General features: G+C 41.7%; 1 protein-coding gene and 1 long non-coding RNA gene across 3 annotated transcripts; both read right to left on the bottom strand.

Annotated features, from left to right (window-relative positions):
- Positions 1-215: 215 nt before the first annotated feature.
- Positions 216-6,769, bottom strand: LOC126638462 (uncharacterized). Of its 2 annotated transcripts, XR_007628612.1 has the most exons (5): positions 6,707-6,769; positions 5,012-5,186; positions 3,696-3,820; positions 947-1,116; positions 216-634 (listed from the first exon to the last, which is right to left on the bottom strand). It is a non-coding gene; the product is annotated as an uncharacterized LOC126638462 (long non-coding RNA). The 2 variants fall into 2 exon arrangements; XR_007628611.1 differs by lacking the exon at positions 6,707-6,769 and having other exon boundaries at positions 5,012-5,913.
- A 1,047-nt stretch (positions 6,770-7,816) lies between these two features.
- LOC126638335 (kazal-type serine protease inhibitor domain-containing protein 1-like) lies at positions 7,817-20,538 on the bottom strand. The gene is made up of 4 exons (XM_050312122.1): positions 19,739-20,538; positions 14,505-14,665; positions 12,747-12,891; positions 7,817-11,372 (listed from the first exon to the last, which is right to left on the bottom strand). Exons 1-4 carry the CDS (start codon positions 20,193-20,195, stop codon positions 11,227-11,229), a joined length of 909 nt encoding a protein of 302 aa, XP_050168079.1. The 5' UTR covers positions 20,196-20,538; the 3' UTR covers positions 7,817-11,226.
- Between the last annotated feature and the right edge of the window lie 1,604 nt (positions 20,539-22,142).

The following is a 22,142-nucleotide window of genomic DNA, read 5'->3' as shown; positions in this document are numbered from 1 at the left end:
CCAAAATGCTAATGCATATGTATTTGAAACTACCATAGGCTAATTATTAACATATCTAATATTGTTTAGGGATTATTTCTTCAATTTTTGTATAAAACTTAATTCACTAGATCTATGGCTTAATTTTCTTTTCCAGAGAAATTCTTAATTTAACTAAAGAAATCTCTTAAGAAGCTAAATTTTGTATTTAAATCTCTGTTTTTAATGAGCTGCACACTGAAGAGTCACACTGCAATCATTTTAATAATAAATGCAAATTCCAATTACAGTACATTCATAAAAATAACTGCAAAATGGTAGAGAAGTATACTTGAGTTTGTTTTTAATAAGCAGATTATTGCAACTTATCTTTTATTAGGCATTCCCAAAGTAACTCAAAAAGTACATTAACTCAAACAGTATTATAAACAAAGTAAGACTGAAAAGCAAAGGAGAAACTCATTATCAAGAAACAAAACCTGTTAACTTCGTGTTTTCTTGCTGAATTACCAGGATCACCACCACATACACGGATAATGGATGATCCTGGAAGGAAATTGCCAAATAGCTTAAATTTTCCCATCTACTTTTGTCAGCAGAAGTTCTGGGCTTGATGTTCACACAGACAGGGATCAGAAATGCATCTCCACAGCAGCTGAAAAAAAATGAAGGCATTAAACAGAACGGCCTGACAACAGGGGCTGCTAATTTACAACCACCCTACAAAAGAATGCTTGGAAAAAGAAAACTAAGAAAAAACCACCACAGCACCACGAATAATGTGAGGCATCAAACTCCCCAAAGGCGCCAACCCCACCCTGGTTCTTCACTGCAGCGTGATCTTCTGCTTTAAGCAATGCTTTTTACACTTCTGCCATCCAAGCATCAAACCAAGCGACATAAATGAAGAGGTCCAAACAAAACAAAACAAAAATAAAAAGGCAGAAGTAAAAAAATTGTTTCCTACCTGCAAATTTTTTTTTTTTACATCAGCAATAATGTCTCTGAAGATAGGCCCATCTTTTAGTACATCAAACCATCCTAGTTTTGTAACTTCAGCAACGATTTGAATAAGAGCTTGGATGATTAAAGGACCCAGTTTGGGTTGAAAAGCTACACAGCTCAGAATGTAATTTCCTGTAACAAAGCATTCTAAAATCAGCAGTGCAAGTCTTCTGTAAAGAAAATGAGCCAAATAGTTCTAATAGAAACTTAAGCCAGGGATTAAAAAAAAAAAAAGAATTCTTATAGTTAGTACAATATCTGTAAGCTCTGTTAAATCATTAAATCCAGCTGAACATTTAGTAACACAAAATACATTACATACATGATCATTATTCTAGGACACATGACAACAGTTTTTTAATTCAGAGAACACTGGCAGGTAAAACACTAAGTATTCATCACAATCCCATACACTGGGCACTGCTTATTTCAATACATAACAGCAGCTCTCACAGCCAACTCAAAATACACACAAGTTTTCACAGACAAGTGTCCCTACTGAATGTTCTCAATTCAATCCAGAACATCCCATGGAATGGGAAATGCACACTGCAGTTGTGGGAACTCTGCTCTAACTAAAAGGAAGTTAAGCTGTTTCAAAAGCTGTTAAAATGTATAAAATTCAAGTTTATTAAAGTTAATTTTTACCTAGAAGAACACTAAAAACTTTCATCAGAAGCAGCAGGTTCTCAGCCCTGTTTCAGGGTACTGCTGTCCACAGAAGTAACACAACAGTGCAGATTTTCTAAAAGCCCAAACTGAATCATAAGTTTCTCATGCAAGGCCTTTTCACTTTTAAAGACCTAACACATACTTGCTCATTCTTTTTGGATATAGCAATGGCTTTAACATAGATCCTAAAAAGTAAGGAAAACAATGTAGGCTCTTATTCCTCCAAGTCAGAACCTGCCCTGGCATGACTTTTACAAATATTAAGAGCTGAACATGAGCAACGTGACGTGAGTGATTAGAGGGTGTATCAGAAATATCTGCAACTTTTATCCTTTACAAACATGAGCTGAATCTCTTTAGCATCTTATGGGATGAATACAAAGTACACTTTGAAAAAACGAATGTTTTTTTAAAATATTAAGTCATCTGGCCAGGCATTTAATTTTGAAAATACGAAATGTTATTTGTGAGTTAATTGCAGAGAAATTATGGAAGATGTCGCAATCGAACCTTTATGTTCACTCTCACACAATAAAACAAAGCAAAACAAAACAAAACAAACACCTTATGAAAACCAGGCTTGGTTAATGGAGAGTACAACTGAAGGAACAACCAGACTAACCACTCAGTGGTAACTGTGCTTACATGGAGTTTCAGCTCCAACTCATAGAATGACATTTTAACAACAAACATTACTCACAAATGTCAATTCTTTGTTCAACAGGCAGTGGGGACAAGTGCTGACAAGCTCAGGCAGGCATGATAAATGATAAATAATGAATAAATCATTTTGTTAAGTGTACCAAAACTTTATAAAAGGTGTATTTTAGTGCTATCTTTGTTTCATTGTAACTAAACATAAATAACAAAATAGTGATAAAAAAGCTGAGACCTGTAACTTCCATCCCTTTTGATGGGATGATACCTGTTTCATAGCTAGAAACCAGAACAAAATGAGAACCAGCAGATTATACCACACTGTGTCCCAACACTGCTCTACAGATGACACAACCTCTGATTATAGCCCTTCTGAGAGTACTGAGAGCTGAGATCCTTTCCCCTCTTGTGCCTGACCTCTCTGGTGCAGGGTATAGTCACTTCCACAAGGACCAGCTTCAAATGAAAAAAAATTCTAGAATCATTCAGGTAAAAAAAGAGAAAAGCATTTTGCCTGTATTGTCATTTGGCTTTATTGCTCTGCCCTAATAGTGGCCCATGACTGAGAAATCTACGTGAGCTTCTACGAGCAGAATTGCCTTCATGGACAGCACACCTCCCATTTACCATTCCTTGTTCCCACAGCAGCTGGCATTGGCTGAGACATTCAGGGCTATCAATAAACCCTGGCAGGACCTTCTCAGCTTGTGTTTGCTGGGCTGGATCAGTTCCTGCAGACAGGTGCTTACAGAGCACTTCTACTTCTGCCAGGCTCTCTTAAGGGAACAACACGACTGAAACTCCCACGAAGACTTTTCAGTCACGTTAAGATTCCTTTGTTTATAATTTTAGATACTATAGCAGAAACGTGAACTGTTACCTATGCTCAGCTTTCCACTTGTTTCACAATTAAATTACAAAAAAAAAAAAATTAGGAGGCTTTCTGTGACAAGCTGGAAATTAAACTGCCATTTCTTCTCTCAGCTACCAAAGTATTTTTTACTATGATTCAATCCATCTGTTGTTCTGGGCCTTCAGATGGGATGCCCAAAGAGAAATGAAACGATGGAAAATTGTCAAGTTTGAGCTATGTCACTTGGAAAACTTCTGGTAAATTTAATTTTAAAACCACTAAAACTCATCAAATTACCACATCCAGAAAAAATTAGCTTTGTATGCATCTGTTGATGCAAATATCACTAAAAAATGGGGCAATTTAGAAGCTGTAATAGCAGGAGAAGAGTTAAAACTCCTCTCTGCTTAGGAGCTGAAAAAGTTCTCTTTGCTAGAGGTGTGTGTGTGAAACCCCTCCCTCCTGTGTGAGGAATATGATTTGTATCTATGAGTCACTGTCTCACAAGAGAGATGAACCCTTTGAGTACCTTTAGGAACCATTACACAAACAGAAGTTTTAGCATCCATCAGGTCCCCAAAGCCCAGGTAACTCTCCTGAAGTGGCCACATCATTAGAAGGTACCTGGCAAGTACTTCATGATTTGAGTGTGGCCTAGAAAGAAAAGAGAGCACACAGTATTTCACCAATCTCATTTAGAAGTTTGAGTCAAAATCCTGTTCACCAGACCTTCCAAACATATGTTTTGCCCTTTAAATAAAAGACTGGATTGCAGCACAATCCACCTCACAGATACTGTAGCTCAAATGTCTTTTAAAATTCCAAGACAGTGTCTTTGGCAACCAAAATACATTTGGTTTTGTCAATCAAAGCATGTAATTTCCTTGAGACATCAAAAAAAGATCATGGTCTTTCCCCCACTTTTGCTGTGCACAGGGAGTCCCTGGGTTTGATCTGCACCTTTTGTGTTTCAGTGATGATGGCATTTTAGGAGTCCCTGATTTTCAGACAAAAAGTAGACGTGTACTTGTTCCTTTGGGGAAGTTTTAAGAAACAGTACATTCATTTGCTCCTTGAGTGAACAGATCGAGTACCTCAAAGGCTGAGCTCAACAGAGACCTCTTTTGCTTTTGTTTTTCCCTCTCCTACACTGAGAGAGAGTAAAGGAAAAATAAGGAACAGGCAACAATCCCAGTAATGCAATTTTAAATGAAGTAAGATCCATACCAATTAAAGCTCATTAAGGCTCATAAAATGCAAGCATATACATTAGGGAAAATACAACATAAACCCCACATAATTGGGGCAAAACTTGTAAATAAGGACATCTAGCAAAGATGGGTCTTCAGACATAACTACAATGCATCGTTCCATGATGGAACAAACCCAATACAAACTAAGAAGCACAAACCAAATTATCATGTCAGAGTCAGCAAAAACCCCTCTTATATTTGATTAGAAATTTGACTTTCGAGTCAGGACAAATTTGGCAAAAAGTTTGAGAAAGTACAGAATAAAACTGTACTTTCAGCCCAATCAGCAAGGTTGAAATCACTGTATGATAACTGACATTGAAACAGCAAATCATTTATAATAAGCTGGCTAAATAAAATCATTTATACACAAAGAATTCACAGTGGATTTCAGGAACATAAGCACTTTAATGCACAGTGTTAATTTGTTAAGGTTACACCAAAATGTAGAAATTTAGGGTAAGGATGACTTCTTGTTGACGAGTTAGAACTATGAAGGACAGATAAAAAAAGTAAGGCCTGAACAAAAACGAGACAACGACATTCAAAGAAAAGCTCTTTTACTGGATATTGAGACTGATGATGTGCAGACCTTTGAGATACTTTATTTGGACGTATTTGTTCTCAGGAGAATGTTATGACAAAGCTTCTTATTGACAGGCTGGAGGCATGGCCAGAAAGTGCTCAGAATTCTCAGAGTGCTTGTGATGTTCTCTGGGTTACATTTTAAGCGTAGTACTGAAGAAATGTGCTGCTTTTCCTTGATTCTAATAGCAAAACCAAAAAAAATACAACTTGAAATCAGCAAATACAACCACCTTGTGTGTGATGGCAACCCAGCTGAGCAACAGAGGTGTTATTTAACTTTATTCAGAAAAAAATAATCAGAGAAAACAATGAGAAGTCAAAAACGAGCTCTCTCTAGATTAGAGAGGTATTTTCTCTAAGGAAACATGAGACTGTCACAATACCTTCTTTAATATGAGACACAACATGAGACTGATGCCCTCAGATACCTCACTTACTCAAAGCCTGATCTACAGCTGAAAGGTGATTCCTTGAGAAAACAACCATCAGTGGAGACAATCCAGCTATCAGATGCTGGCTGCTTTAAGTGAGATGGGAGTAGAAACAGACCTGAATAAGAAGTGGCATTTTTGATCACAAAGAACTGGAACTTTTTCCAACAAACAGATTCACATCCTAATAAAAAAGACTCTATGATTTTGTCACCTTTTTGTAACACTCATGAATATGCTGAATAAAGTTCTCTGGATACTTCTAGTCCCACCTCTCCAGCTCCCCGAAGTCCCTGGCAACTCTCCTGTGGAAGAACCAAAGGGCAGAAATGCTGGGGGCCTGGCCCCGTAGCGACTCCCAGGCAGCTCAGGAGCCAAGCAAACTGGCAGGAAACCAGGTAGGCTCCTAATCGGACTTTTGCTGACACTGACAAAGTCTCCTGGATGTTTTGATTGTAAGCAGCACTTGCTGACTGAAAACACTCTAGGAAGAAAGAGTTCCACCAGGTCTATGCAAGAGCAACATGATGCACATAACAGAATAGCCACAGTTTAAAAAAAAAAAAAAAAAAAAGAGAGTATATTTTAGAGGTCCTTTTCTGTGCCGTGCCTGGTACCCAAGTATTTAAATAAATGCCTGAAATGGCCTCTCTAACAGTGCCAGAGCCTGCTGTCACCAGTGCAGCGAAGCCGCGAGAGATGATGGGCACACGCCTGACCACCGCAGTAAGTGTCTCCCGAGACACCTTCCCGCCTTCCCTTTCCTTCCTCCCTTGTTTGAGGGCAGTTTCAGTGGCTGGTGTTCATCCTGGAGCGCGGCTGCCTCTGGATTTCGGCGAGGATGCGGCGCAGGAGCCCCGCGGCGCCTTCGGAGCGCGCTGGCACCGGGGAGCAGATGCGGCTGCTTCGGCGGAGCCGCCGCACCCCAGAGCGGCTCCCGCGGAGCGATGGCAGCACCAGCCCGCCCGCCGGCCCCGCACGGGTGTCCCGCTGCCCCCGCCCGCCCTCAGCCCAGCCGGGACGGCCGCGGCTCCGCGGGCAGGGCTGCCCTCGGCACCAATCGCTCCCGGCTCTCCGCATCCCGCGGCCCCTGCTCCGCTCGGCCAGCGAGCCGCAGCCCCCCGCACCGCCCGAGGGCTCCACCGCCTCCCTCAGCAGGCTCTGCCCGCCCCCAGGGCAGCCCCTCGGCGGCCCCGGCCCCGGCCCCGCACAGCCCGGGCGCTCCGACGACCGGGCGAGGTCCCGCCGGCCCCGCCGGGCGCACCGACCTGGACGCGCAGCGCCATCCTCCCGAGCCGCGGGGCGGGGGGACCGGCAGGGGAGCGGCAGCGGCGGGGCCGGGCCGGGCGTGCAGGGGCGGGAGCGGGGCGTGGGGAGCCGGGCCGGGGCCGCCTCCCGCGGGGTCGTGCGGGTGTCGTGGCCGTACCGCGGTTCGCGGGTCCCGCGGGGTCCCGGTGGCCGAGCGGAGCCGTGGGTTTCGGTAGTCACCGCGCCGAAGGGCTGCCGCACTTCTGCATTTGGCTTTGCACGGTGCGGATTTACGCACAATTTCCACGGAGTTTACCCTCAGACTGTGAGAGATTATAAGGACATTCCCGTTTTACAACAGCAGTTCACAAATTGTATGGGATTCATTCAGTGTGGCATTAATTTCTTATGTTTAAATACAAATAGTCAATACATGGGCCAAGCCGTCACGGGGCTGCTCTGGCTATACTGAAAAGATGCAAACCAATGCCTGTGCTGCTGAGGCAGGTTTTGGACCAGGACAGCAGCCGGGAGTTGGATTCTCCTGTGGAAAGTGCAGGAAGAGTCCTGAGAGTGGAAAAACCGGGAATACCGCTTCAATCCAGCAGGGCAAATAGATGGTGCTCAGGCAGTTAAATCTGCATCTGAAGGAACAGATTGCACTGTAATCCCAGAAAGGGGGAAACCTCTTCTATAGGTGCCTATAAAGGATCAAAGAAATTAAATTTAGAGAATAGAGTTGTCTCATTTTCCAGCTGAATGAGATGAACCCCATTTTTGCTAACCATTGGAATTTAGATAATAGGTGGAGTCTGTGACAGCAAACATGATTAAATTACCCCAGACATTTTACTTCTTAAGTACTGCAAAGACTGACTGTGATCCAAGACATTCTCTTTCTAGAGTTAAAGGAATAATTCAGGGTTATTGGGGAAAACATGGCATGTAAATCAGTGCACAAGAAGCTCAGTGTGTCTCCCTGATGCTTCACCTACTTTGCAAATATTCCCATGTGAAGCTTGGTAGCCCCAAAGAAGAGGCCCCCTGTGGCAGAATGTCTCTGGAAATGGAAATTGCTTTAGACCTGGAATGAAAACATGAATTTGCTGGATTCATCTCTGGCAGCAAGGTTGAGTTATGACAATTTAATAGGGGAGTGGAAGAGTAATTTCTTTGTACATGAACTATCACAATTGAATCACTGAACCATACACTTTTGTACAAAATACCTTAATTAATCATTGGAGACTGAAGAAATGAGGTGAATAAGTTAAATAAATAGTTCAGGAGCAGAATCTGTGCATAGCACATGTACCCAAGTGTGAGTGAGAGCTGGGGTTTCTGCAGATTGAGCCAATTTCCAGCTTGTCTGGAGTGTTTCTTCCTAGCCAGCAAGTTGTTCCCCCCCAGCCTGGGTCTCCCTGTGGCAACAGCTGAGCACGGACAGAAGTGGAGAGCACAAAGCTTGTGCCAGGGACATTCAGCTCAGTGCAGCCCTGTGACTGCACCTTATTTAATCATCAGTTGAATCATTTTAATCTCTGAAATACAATTGCCTTTCTATATCCAATTGTCAACTGTAGCCTGATTATTTTTAGGGGAAAAAATTGGTCCGGTGGAGTTAGTGGATTCCTAGACTAATACCTGACAAAACTCCTGAGATTTACCACAGCAAGCAAGAATGTTAGATTGTGAAAGTCCCCCAGCCTATGTCAGGGTCCTAGCCCAAAGGACAAAGCTGCACTAAGTATCACAATTTCTTTAGCAACTTTTACAGAATTTCTTTACCTTTACATGGGACGGGGGATGACAGTAAAGATGCTTGTGTGACAGGAGGAAGCTGAGCCATGAAATTCAGACTTACTTCCATGGAAAATAACAAAATTCTTGCAGTGTTCAGTGGAAGCTCAATCAAACAAGGTTTTAGATCTGCCTCACAAGATACAGTAGCAGGACTAATGCACAGTCTTCAGCTCGTTTCCTGCTGGGTGGAATAAAACCAGCTTCTTGAACTTGCTCTTTGGGTTATCTGTTGCTACAGAAAATGCATTCACAGTTAGATCCGTTCATTTGCCATGCTGCTTAGGGAGGGCTGAACCTTCTCCATACTTTTTTAAATTTAATGGTAAATTACTTGATTAAAGCATGTAAACAAAACCAGCCATTTCTGTCTTCTCCCGTAAAAAAGGAACTAGGAATTGTTCAGTGTATTGGTGTTCCTTGGGTTTTTGCATCACACTGGGATTTTTCCCAAAATGCAGTTTTCTTACTGAAATGAATGACTTATGATTTACAACAATTTGTTAAATGAATTAAAAAAAAATACATTCAGAGAGAAATGCGACATATTTAATTTAGAATCCTTTGTTCTGGGAAGGTTAACTTTTCTTAAATAAACATAGTCCATCAGGCCAAGCACTCACAGACTGGTATTTGTTTTGGTTGTGCTGCACATTTTCTCATTCAAACATTCTTTTCTTTCTGTTTTTCATTTTACATTAACAACAGCAAAAGGCCCTGAAGAATTCTAATTTCTTTCTGTGGCTAATGATTTCAAGATTATTTTCTGTGCCCTGCACTAGGCTATGCCAATATATGTTGCCACAATTTAGTGATGATTTTAGTAATCAAATTCATTAATTTGCAATACTGGTCACAATTGATCTTGAATATATTAAAAAGTTCCATAAAAAATGATCAGTGGTTTCTACCAAATAATTTTATGTTCAAGTTAATATATAGTGGATAAGCAAAAGAAGTTACTAGACATATCACTAAGACCAGGAAGAGTCCATAAAAGCAAAATCAGTAATTAAATATGAAGCCATTTCACACTCTGAATTTAAACTAATTATTATTTTTCAGTGACACAATTACATGCTTTCTTCTCATAAGCTGACAATACTCTGTGAAGTCTGAAATGAAATAAATTATTCTTTTCTTGTTTACTACCTGGGCAAAGGTCAATAATACCTCAGGGCAAACACAGTCTATAGCCAATTTTCTAAAGTAGTTCAAATTGAAAGGAAAAATCTTTCTAATAGCAAAAAAGGCACAAATAGCACATTAAAGGAGGAATTTGTGATGCACTGTATATACATCAAAATTCTGCACGTGTATGCATACAACAGCATTGCCCCTGAAGCTTCCTCGTCACCATCAATTTAACTCATGGTACCTCGGTGTGTGTGCAGTAATCACTACATGGGTTTGTCCCTTGGATGAAGAAGAGTGCAGATACCAAGGCTTTCCATGCAGTTGCCTGAACTTCTTCTTCCTTAGTCCTGACTGTTGAGTAATTTACCACTGTTCATCTGCCCACAGCCGAAAGAAACCAGAGGCGTAAGTGCCCCCCAGAAGCAGGTTTCATAGTTGGTGTCTTCCATCACCCATTAGTTCAGAGCCAGCCTTCTAGTAAACAGTTAACAAAAGCAATTGGAGATATTTCTCACTCTACACTTGGACATATCGTGTTTCTGAACCTGCTTCCTTTGCTGTCTGGTCCCTGTGCATCAATTCGAACAACGTGCGTGTGCTCGGTGGGTTTCAGAAAGGACGATCCCTGCTTTGTGCAGCCATTTCCAGCAGCCCTGCAATGCTGGCTGTGCTTTAGTTGGGCATTTTATGGATGGGTCAGAGCAGGAGCCATTCGTTCACAGCAAAGGAACTCCTGTGGTGCAGATCTCTGTGTGTTTGAAGGGCAGGCACCGAGCTGCAGAGCCGCTGCTGCTGCCTTGAAACTGCAGTGATGCCACCAAACACCATCCTGCTCAGAGTGAAATAACAATCCCAAACTCTGAACCGCTCCCTGGGCTGGGGGAAGGAGAGGGAACCTCTCCCTGTGAGGAGACACACAGGAGCTGGTACAAAGAGGAGTTCAAAGGTGTGCTCAGCTGCTTGAACCCACGAGGGATCTTTTCTGGGCATATCTGAGTATTGCCAATAAAACAGCACTTGCTTGCTGTAGACTGGGATTTGTATCTATTAAAAGCAAACAAAATAATCCCCCCAAAGACAGATAATTCACCTTTGATGAGACTAATCGTGGAACATTTCAAATGAGAAGAAAATCTTGCTGAAACTTAAGAGAAAACAGGAACTAAGGAGATTAAAGACTAGTTTGCAACCTCCATACTTACTTATGCTTGTTGCCATGTGAATAATCTTTTGATATTTTGTAGTACATTATTGAAAAAAAGGAAATTGTTACAAGGTAAAAATTTTGTTTAACTAATGACATTTTTGCCAGGCAAATTAGAATGTGTGAAAGAAATTATAAAATAATTTTAAAATTAACATAAAATTTGATCCCTTTGGTATACTTAGCAGAAAGGTGCATATTGAAGCATTATATTTAACAATCTAAATGTGAGTGCTACAACTGTTCTTATTCCTGGTGAGTAGCATGATACACTTTATCCAAAGCTGAATTTCAGGAAGGTGGATATACATATGTTATCAGAAGAGCCATTTACAGCACAGACATTACTAGTAAATATAACAGTGTGAAAATTATTGGACAACAGATGTATAAAAATTATTATTCAGAGTTGTTTCCATTATCATAGTCCCCAGATTCATATTCTTCATCATCTTCTTCATCAGAATTGTCATAATAGTCCTCATATTCAATGCTGTAGCTTGCACTTCTACTGCCAGCAGTAAATGCAAATGGAGGAGACGGGTCTGCAAAACATAATTGAATCCAGATTAAAATAGTTGAAGATAGGAACAGAGTTGAAAGTACAGGTTTGGATTCATACAGCAAGTTTAGTGTTTCTGAATCCTCACTATCTATGAAAAGGAGAGGGGTTTTATCTGATGACTTGAGCTCATACCACTGAAGCTCATGATACATGAGCAAATTTCTGTATAGAATCATGGAACCCCAGAATAGTTTGTGTTGGAAGGGACATTAAAGCTCATCTCATTTCACCCCTTGCCATGGGCAGGGACACCTTCCACCAGCCCAGGGTGCTCCAAGCCACATCCAACCTGGCCTTGGACACTGCCAGGGATCCAGGGGCAGCTTCTCTGGGCAACCTGTGCCAGGGCCTGCCCACCCTCACAGCCAAAAATGTATTCCCAACATCTAGTCTAAATCTGTCATATTTTAGTTTAAAACTGTTCTCCCTTGTCCAACCACTGTCTGTTGTCCTGCCTGTATAAAAATCCCTCTCCCTCCTTTCTGTAAGCCCCTTTAGGCCCTGGAAGGGGCTCTGGGATCTCCCCAGAGCTGTCTCTTCTCCAGGCTTAACATCAGCATCTTGCTCAGCCTGGCTCCAGAGCAGAGGTGCTCCAACCCTTAGAGCATTTCCGTGGCATCCTCTGCACCCACACTAACAGGTCCACATCCTTCCTGTGCTGAGGACATGTTGAAAATGCATTTAATTCCCAATACTAGTAAACTATGAGGTCAGTCCTCTGCACCTGCAAATGTTACCAGAGGCAGTAAAGCTTTGAAAGCCACTTGCAGGAACTAGACTAGTGACAAGCTCCTCTAGATCAGGAGGCAAATATAAGGCAGTGTATCTTTATCCTGAATTTACCAGGAAAGCCAGTTCCTTGGAGGAAGAAGGATGCTGTTCTGTAGGTCTGGGCCCAATGCAAAACAACAGCAAAGCTATTTCTTACATCTCTCTCATCACTCCCATTAAGGAACAAAAACTGTTTCCTTCCTAATTTTTTGAAAAATAAACAGCTAAGCAGACCTGTCATGGTTCAAAGGCTCCCTCAGCTACAACAGCTGTTGTTCTGGGTCCTACTAACATCAAAGGACGTCTGTAGGATAAGGATAGTGGAATATTATGTGTTTCAGCTGTATGACTCTAATCCACAACTTTCTGTTTTCTGGGAGCTGGTAGAATTTGCAGCAAAATATTACAATATCAACCCGTTAGGGGATAAAGTAAAAGAAAAGCACACAGAAAAGTTAAAATGTGGGCACTTTTGGGTAATTTCTCCTATCCTTCATCTGCATTCTGACAAATCCATCCTTTGCAGCCGATTTGAATGCATTTTTATATTCTTTACATTCAAATTGAAAAAAAAAATAATTACCATCAACGACTTTCAGTCTTGCAGAGGCATATGTTGCACCATACTTATTTTTGGTGTGGCAGATGTAAATGCCTTCATCTGATTTTTTGAGGCCTTGAATCTGCAGCCAGCCTGTCACACCATACTTCTGAGGCCCACCTCTTGCCTTTGAGAAGGAAAGAAAAGTTTGAAATTAAGTAGCTAGGAGACACCATGACATTTCTCAAAATAATTGTGAATGGATTAAGCGTCATTACAATCTTTTGCTTTTTTTTTTCGTGCCATCGTGCTTTGGTTCTGTTTTTCCTGCTCTGTTTTACCCTCTTACTGCTCTGCGCCTCTGAGTTCATGTGCTCCCAGCTCTGCTCTTTCAGCTTCATTGCCCTTCACAGTTCTCTCATTCCTGTTCCTTCTCGTGCTGCTGATTCCCAGTGCTCCTCCTGTCTCTTGTCCCAGCACCATTTGCTGCTCCTTCAGAGCACTGCCCCCTGTTCTCAGGCTCAGCAATTTCTTCAGGATGAGAGCGGGGAGTGGATCTGGGCGAGTTGTTCAGGGCCTGGGGCCTGACCAAGCTGCCACTCAGCAGGCAGGTTTTGATGGATTGGCACGACATTCCAGGAGCTTCCACACTTCATGACAGTCACTTTCAACTGGCTTGGACTGAAGCCTCCTAAAGGGGTGAGCTTTCTTTTCCAAACAAATAATGCAAACCCATTCAGAGATGTTAGCAGAGACGCTCTCATGCTGAATGTATTAATGAGACAGGAAACAGGGGGCAGTTTAGCTCTGAGGTGACCAGCAAGGATGTAGCTCATTGCACCATTGTCTCTCAGCAACTTTAAGTCCACTAATCCCACCTGTGTTCACTTTGCCTCTGGAAGAATTTCTAAATAACTTACACTTCTGGTACTTTGCTGGTTTAGGTACTTTAATTAGCTTACTCTATGTTTTTCTTCTCTGCCTTTTTTTCAGGTTGTGCCCCATGTCCATTGGATCTAAGTGCTTTTGGGCTGTGTATCCAGAAATTTGCCATGCATTTCACTGTGTAGTCTCTGCTCATGTTTTTTGGCCATTGGAGAAGGCATGGAGAAGGCATCAGTACAGGCTTCAGCCCTCCTGCAGGCTGCCTGTACAGCTGGCATCGTTTGCCAGCCCAGTATGCTATTTTTATTTCCATTTAAAAGAGTTAACATTTTGATTTATTTGATTTCAGCTAAAACTTTCAGCCTATTTCTAGATTTTCTTGAAGCCTATACTAATGCCATTCTACTCATTCCCCTCAGATTAAAACACTGAGGCCACCATAAAATGAGCAAGTTTCTTTGCTTTCCTTATGAATGCCTCAGGGAACAGAACCCAAATGACAGTTCTCAGAAACAGCAACTTGCAAAGGAGAATTTTAGATACCTGTCAGAACTGGGTTTCTTGCCTCAAGAGTAGAAAAGGGGCTGTGAACAGCCACCCTTCCCAGAATGCTCCTCCTTTCAGGCAGTAGCCTAAATGGTTCCATTTATGTTTGCTCAATTTTTTCATCAGACCTACATGAAGAGACTCTTCCATCATTTCTTTCCCTGAAGCAGGCCAGATGGTACCCTGGCTGTTGTTCCTCCTGCTGGGACTGCCAAAGCACTGACTGAAATCATCATTCTTTGTATAGTCAGAGGGTCCCTATTGGGAATCTATTTATTGCAACAGTATTGTGCTCTGTAGGAGGAATGCACAGATTAACCACCCTGCTCCTCTTCCCAAACTGTATGCCATGGAAAACTCAAGTTTTACCTGAACTGAGACGTGGGTGTCATCTCCTGGCAGAAACATTTTATTCCCCTTTTTTTTCCATTCAAGGTGCGGCATAGGATAGGCTGACACCTCACAGCCAAAAATGACATCATTGCCTGTGTAATTCTGGGTGTCCTGAGGTGGCACAGAAATGACAGGAGCTGCAAAGAACCAACAGTGGTGCTTTAGGAGATGGTGCACGAAAGAACACAAACACAAAAGCGTGTCAGGTTAACTCCTGATGCATGTGATACGATCAGTTTGCCTTTGCCTCTCACACGTTGTGAAGAGCCATGTGATTCCAAACATTTTTGTAAAGCTCAGAACACCTTGTGTCTGTGCTTTTTAAAAATGCTTATTCCAGGGACCCGTCTGTCCTTCCCCTTGCAGGTGATCATGAAACTCGAGCTGAAATGAAGAGTTTAATTTTGTCCATGACTGTCATCGTGGACTGGACTCAGGGCCCACCAGCAGAGCCACCAGTACTCGACTGCACTTCAGGGGAAAGTACAAGAAATTCTGTAGCAAACAGTCACGGTGACCTGATTGTGTGATAGTTCTTCTGAATGTCTGTTCCATTTTGGTTAGCTAAAAGCCAAAATACAGCCATGGTGAACTTGTCAAAATTTGGTCTTGCCCTGCACTTCCTAAAGCATTGTCTTGCACCCATGGAACCCACTGCCTCTAGTTACAGAATAAACAGCATTAATGCATTCCTCATTTGTCCTCAATTGCTATTGATTTCATCCCATAGTCTTGTTACGAGACAAGGAATGAAAGGGGTTGAATTCAATTAATGCTGTAAGGGTTTATGTAATATTTATCATAACTGTTACATTTCACTCACTTGTTTCCTATGGTTCTCTCACCCTCATCCCTCTCCACTGTTTATTGGTTGCCCCTGAGTGGTGCTTTCCCTTTTCCCGAAGCAAAAGCTGCCGGTAACCAGGAGAGGGAGCCAGCCCAGGGGCTTGAAGACATCGGAAAAATAAACCATCCCTTGATGCCTTCATACACGATTTCAGCACATATCCCCCTATGACCATGTATGAGCATACTAAGTGTTAACAGGAGATGATGATATTTAGCTGCAAAGAGCAAAATAACATATTTACTTTTATCACAGATTTCCTGTTTTGGAGATCTCTGCTTTCTTTCCCCGGATCTATTTGTTGTCAACAAAAAATGTTTTTCCTTCTAAAATCTGTTTTCCATTTCCAGACCAGTTCTCAAAAAGGAATGCGTTTTCTGGGCCATTGGGTTTGTATTTAATTAGCAATTTTATTTTTGTACAGATCCCAGATGCCTGGAAATACAAACTTTAGTAAATAATTAATATATTACTAATATATTATTATATAATCATACATTATTATTTTATATTACTAATATATTTTATTAATAAGTAAAAACCTGCAATATTATTTGAATGAGTACAGAGGTGCAGCATTTATGCTCCAGCATTTGAAATTGTAACAGCCTGTTCCACGTTTTCAAGCAGTATTTTCTAACAATACATTTGTTAGTTTTTCAGGATTGGTGTCTGTGCAGAAAATATGAATGGCATACTGATTACAATTCATTGCAAACAAATTATACAGCAAACTAACAATTTCCCCATTTATAAATGCCTCAATAAAGAATCTTGCTGCTCTTCACAAGTAAGATTTTTCGAACTAGGATACTTAAACCCTTAAATGCTTGTTCTTTCATGAGAACTGTACATTCAGAATCTAATATTTAAAAAACTTTGTATTCAAATCAGCATTAACTGAAGGATGAGAATTTTTTTTGCCTTCAAATCTTAAAACTCAGTGCAGCCACACTCCTTTTAGTGATACATCCAGTATCATACATTTAGTTAAGCTTAAAATGTACAAACCCCCCAAAATGTCTACATTGACTCTCAGGAGTTCTTTGAATTATTCCTGCACTGAGGCAATGTAATAACTTTTTGAAGAGGCAGATGTGAGTATTTCTGTTGTGGTGCTAATCAGGTGCCCTGAGCATCCCTGACAACACTGACGTGGCCAAGGACTGAGTTCCAGCTGTGGCTCAGCCCAGTGAGGCCACCCCAGTGCTGTCCAGCACTGTCCACCATACACCTGGATGAATTCCACCCTGGAAATACCCCTGCTGCCATTAACTGTGAGGAGGATACAGCCTGGGAATGCCTGGGTATGGGCTGAGTGCCAGCAGCTGAGTACAGGGCTGACCAGCACTGGCATCATGTGAGATCAAACTCACAGCAAGTATGAGTTTTGATCTAACCAAACTGCTTTTCCTGGATCTGAACACATGGCAAATACTTGCATTATCTACTCAAACCTGAAGTGCCTTCAGAAATAAAATACTCCATGTCTCACAACACCACTTTTGTGTATTTTGCAGAAGAAAATTGAGGTACCATTTTAACAGAAATTTATAAACTTCACTTTTGAGTGTTTCAGATTTTGTGTTCAGACAAATTCTCCCATGCATATCTGTGTGTACTTTTTTGTATAACTGATTAGAAACAGAACTTTCCTGTTATGGCAACCTGTCACTTTGATTCCTGGAGTAGATGAATTTTTGTTGATAGCCATAGAAAGCATTCTGATGTCTCAGTTGTCCAGAGCTGAATAGGTAGGAGCTTCTCCTTTCCTTTTACAGTCCCAGTCAGTCATGAATGATCCCCATGTCTTACAGAAGACATAAATGAGAAGCCAGGAGAAGTCAAAATACTGCTTCTGCTTCATCTTCCATAATCAACTCAACAGCACTCCTAACTATTGAATTACATAATTCACAGGATTTTTTCCTCATATTGTATATTATTATTTTTCTAAACTATGTCTGATTTTATGAAAACAGCAGAAAAATTTGTGGCTTGTTTGTTTGGTTTTATTCCAAAATTTACATTTAAAATGACTCATGTGACACAGCTAAATATAAAGAGAATCACTGCTAGATTGTTCTGTTAGTTCATTAAATTATCAGCAAGAGAATGGGAAAGTTGAATGTGAAAGGGAATGGTTTAAGCATGGAGAATTTGTATATAACTAATGTACTTTGTAATTTTGGTAAAATATTAATCAAACTAGGATCAAGACTAGCTTTCAGGAAAGGCTATTTCAGTGTTTCTTTAGTGAGCTAGGCCTTTTTTCTTGTGACAGAGGAAAGATGAAAGGCTCTACTCTTCTGATGAAAGGGGTTTATTGTTATTTATTTATTCACTGGTTGCTGTATACAATTAATCCATTTGGCATCAGTAGAAAACAGCTTTGAAGGAGGAATAACAAAACAAAGCACTTTGACTGGGGTGAAAGTTGTATTTATAGCTGGGTACCCAGCCCCCAGGGCGCTGGGTGTTTGTTGGCCGTGCAGATGGGAGGCGGTGCTGCCGAGGGCTCGCTGCTCCCCGGGCTCCCCCTGCCCTTTGTGCCCCGCTGCATCCCCGAGGAGCCGCGGGGCCCTTCGGATGCCCCTGCTCCGGGCACAGCTGCAGCTCGGGGAGCAGGAGCAGAGGGGCACTGGTGTCCCCCAGCCCAGGCTCCAGCGCTCTGCACACACCCCACAGGGCACCTTCCTCCCGGCAGCCCAGGGGACCTCTCTGGGGAAGCTGTAGGAAAACACCGGGGGTGATTCCTGCACGCCGGGCAGCTCAGCTCATTCCTCCTGCTTGAGGAGCGGCTGCGTGATGTGCCTTAGGGGCGACTGGAGGCCTGCTGGGTGACAACAGCAGCGATTAAAAGTGGTAGTACTTCCAAATTAAAGTTTCTTGTACGTGGCCAGTTCTGTCACATTAATTAGAGGTACCATTGCTTTAAGCCCGTGTGCCTGAGCAGCTGCCTCTGCTGCGAAGACACCAGCACTTGCCAACAGTGGCACTTCCACTCGAAATCTTTCTGGAGGGGTTATGCCACAAGAAACAGTGCTATTTAATCCCAAACAAGAATGCACACCCGAGGCTGACAGGCTTTCAGTTGTACTGCAGGCTGCTGAGCACGTCTTTACTGACAAGCCTCATTTCCCAGCTTAATACCCTGATGCCAAATAAAGGATTATTTAATGGATCTTTCTCTTCCAACCAGAGAAAGAGGAAAGCCTGGTATTAACTGCTCATCACTTTTCCTTTTAAGTGTTCAGTATCCAGTGTTCATTCAATATAAAGCCCAGCATACAGTCTGAGACTGCTAGAGAGGAGTGGGTAAAATGTACCTGAGTTACTCCCACATGTGGTCCTTTGTCAGAGCTGCAATTTTGGATTCCCAGAACCGTGACCCATTTATGACCCACAGACCTCTTCTATTTACTTCATTAGAGAAAATATTTCATTAACTTAAAAAAAAAATCCTGTAATTTCTCAGTCAGAAAATAAAAGCTTCTTCACATTTTCATTTTATATTCATGTGTCTTAGGAGAAAGGTGCTCAGGAATAATCACTTGTAATAATATGAAGAATGAGAACAGCACATGAGCAGGAGTCAGCATTCTGCTGAAAACCCACCTAAGAATTCTTCCACTAGCAATCATCACAGACAAATGTTCATGCACTATGTCTTTAGAGAAATTGTTTCAGCTGGATTCTGTTCTAATATTTGGATTTCTGTTTCATGGGTTAGCTAGATTTTATGATGATCCTCAAACTGGAATATTTTGGATTTTTTTTTTTTTTTAAAAAGAACAGAGCTGTTAATTAAACCCTATCTTCCTCTATTGCCCCTGCTTCTCTGCTTACCATATACATTCACTGGTGGATACACACATGCATACAAATATATACACATATACATGCATGTGTGTGTGTGTGTATGTATGAGATCCACCTTACTATCACCACTTTAAAATTAGGTTACTCCTCTTACAATAATAATCATTTGCCTGTTTCTCCAGTCTATCCTACCTGTTTACTGATTCCCAACTACACATACAACTTTTGTAGAAAAAAATCATACTCTGATTATAATAATCATACTCTGATTATTCAGAGAAGAGCCAGTCTGTAGATTGATGGCTTATTAGTCACCATGTGATTTAATCCACTAGTCTAATCTAGAGGCTTATAACATGCAAGATTAGGTACCAGCTGCTAAACCACATGTTTAGCACAAAGTAGTATTATAACAGGATAATGATAATTATAACAAAAATGCAGTATTAGTATAATAAAGCTAGACTAGAGCAGCTAGTAAGATATCTGAAAATAAGAATCAGCTCTTTTTTCAGTTTGGAAGTGCCTCTGTACACATTACCTGATTCACATGGCCCTTTATGTTTCATGCTGATATTTCTTTTTGCAGCATAAGCCTTGTTGAATTGACAGATGTTCTCGTAGGTTTTCCCTTCAGGTCCACAGATGCTCTCTTGAGACTTGCACACACACTGGGGTTCAGGGACTTCCCCGAACCTGGCTTCATCAGCATCCAACCTGCACTCCAGGTCATCCCCACACTGCCCATAAAAATGATTGCCCTGGTCCAGGTCGCAGATCTGACCCTCCACATTCCCACATTCCCGGCAGCAGCCACAGCGATCCAACACAGTCCCGGCTGGACAGTCTTTAGGCTCGGAGCAAAGCGTCAAATCGCATTTTCCACAACTGTCCCCTTCCCTCAGCAGCCTCCACCAGCCTCGGTGGTACAAGGCAGGGAAACTCTGAGAAACCTGTACCAGTGCTACCAGCACTGCTGTAACCATCCAGTGCTTCATCTTGAGAGTGCAGCAAACAAGCAGAAAAGGTCCTTGGAGTAAAGCCAAGGGGAGGAAAAAAAAAGAAAGAAAAAAAGATAAAGAAGAGCAAGCTAGTGAGAGAAAAACATCACAATCCTGGTTTTGTTTCAGAATATAAACTCTGCTGCAAACACAGGCTTTAAGAAAAAATTAGCATCAAATTCCTAGTCCGGAACTGATAATAAAAATGCATAAAACCCCACCGGCTTTTCTCTAATGCAGTTTGGAATGTGAGTATTGCTTGCACAGAGACCAAACTGCCCCCTCTGACAGCTGAGTTGAAGCTCTCTGAAAAGCTGTTTGCTCAGTGTCTCCTTGAGCCAAATTTGCAAAGCAGTGCTCTACTGAAACAACATTTTACTGCAGCTGTTGTAGAAAGGGGAACAGGGTAAACAAGTGTAAAATAAAAAGATTTACTTCCGTGAGTGCCCCTGCCCTCCATCAGGTGAAAAAGATGGTCACTAAAAGATAAACATGGGTACAAAGTAGCACCCAAAATCCCAGCCAGTACTCCAGAGAATTGGACTTGGTTTAACACCAAATGTCATCTATTAATGATCACAGCTAGGGGTTCTGAATTTACAGTTTACTTACAAGGCTCTATACAAGAAAGAGACAATCCAAGACAGCTGCAATTGACTTTAAACTCTTGGGTTTAAGATGAAAGATGCCTATAACCATTAAAAACCCCATTGTTCCCTCTCCATATATCTTCTTTTTAGTGTTTATGGGTGTCTGTGCTTTGCAGCACAAAATAATGTGTTTGTCTCTAAGAACAATATGCAAAAGGTTTAGAACACAGACAAACAGGGGCAAGCTGCTCCAGCATCTTCAAAGAAGATTCTGCTGAAGTTTTAGATGCTGCACTGATCTTTTCACAGCCCTTGTCTGCCTTAGTTTCTTAGGATGCAGTTGCATTGTGTGTTATGAAGGAAGATGGAAGGGGTAACTGATTTCTTTCCCTGCTTTTTCTCTGTATATATATCTACCAGTTCAGGGAGAAGGCTTTGCAGGGTCATTGCTCACCAGGTGTTACACTTGTCCTTGTCCACCTCAGGATTTGGGCATGCTCCCTACCTCCTTGGCAGAAATCTCCCCCCCCTTGCACTGCTGATGAGATTTGGTGTCTGTAGCCCATAGGCTGCTTTACCATCGTTCAAACCACGTGCAGCTCACCAGCAGTGCATCTGATTGTCTGTGGGAGGTGGAAATGAAGCATCATGGAGTTACAGCTCAATGCCATGAGGTCAAGGATCACCACTGCTGACAAACGAAGGGTCTCTGTGGTTAGATTAAAATAGCTCTACTTGCATCACAGTTTATGAAAATAAAACCATGACACTGTTATCAAGGTGGAATAAAAGAGAAGTCATGCTTGTGCCTACTTGTCCTGAAATCATCCATAAGCAGCTTTTCTTCCTCCTTTATTATTCATGGTGCAGAGCTGCTACATAAGCTCAGTGAAGGATGCATTTTGCTGTACCCAGCTTTGCATCCTCTGGGCACATCCACAAAAGCAAATCTTTTGAGGTAATTTAATTTTCATCCCAAACATTTCCATGGCTTTTCCCAAGTTCAGTTTCATACCTTCTGCACCTCTTGCTTTGAGTCAAGTAGCAGGCTGCTTCAAAACCATTTCCCTCTCCCAAACAATACATAATGTGATTTTCCCCAGGAGACATCGGTGGAACACTTCTTGAAGCCAGCCTGGAGAGATCTGCAGGGCACTGCTTTTTTCCCTGTGATCACTGGGCTAATTCATGTTCTGCAGTGCAAGTTTTTGCTTTGAACTTTGAATCAGATTGTAAAGGAGTAAATTATGTGTGTAATTGATGCTTTTAACATGGAGAGTCAGAAAAAAATAGTAACCACTAAATTTAATGGGAAATTGATTTTTTGTCCCGCCTCCTTATTCTGTTTAATGTG

Source organism: Myiozetetes cayanensis, unplaced genomic scaffold (genome assembly GCF_022539395.1).
Source record: "Myiozetetes cayanensis isolate MyiCay16 unplaced genomic scaffold, myiCay2020 scf17, whole genome shotgun sequence".
Lineage (NCBI taxonomy): Eukaryota > Metazoa > Chordata > Aves > Passeriformes > Tyrannidae > Myiozetetes > Myiozetetes cayanensis.
The sequence above is the reverse complement of the archived record's forward strand: the minus strand, read 5'-3'. Positions and strand labels throughout refer to the sequence as shown.

What these genes read in the sequence shown, in the direction of transcription:
- LOC126638335 (XM_050312122.1), bottom strand. Translation starts at nt 20,195, where the DNA reads ATGAAGCACTGGATGGTTACAGCAGTGCTGGTAGCACTGGTACAGGTT. An exon ending in TAAAGGGCCATGTGAATCAG is followed by an intron (nt 14,666 to 19,738) that starts GTAATGTGTACA and finishes GGTTCTTTGCAG; the next exon opens with CTCCTGTCATTTCTGTGCCA. An exon ending in ACACCCACGTCTCAGTTCAG is followed by an intron (nt 12,892 to 14,504) that starts GTAAAACTTGAG and finishes TCCTTCTCAAAG; the next exon opens with GCAAGAGGTGGGCCTCAGAA.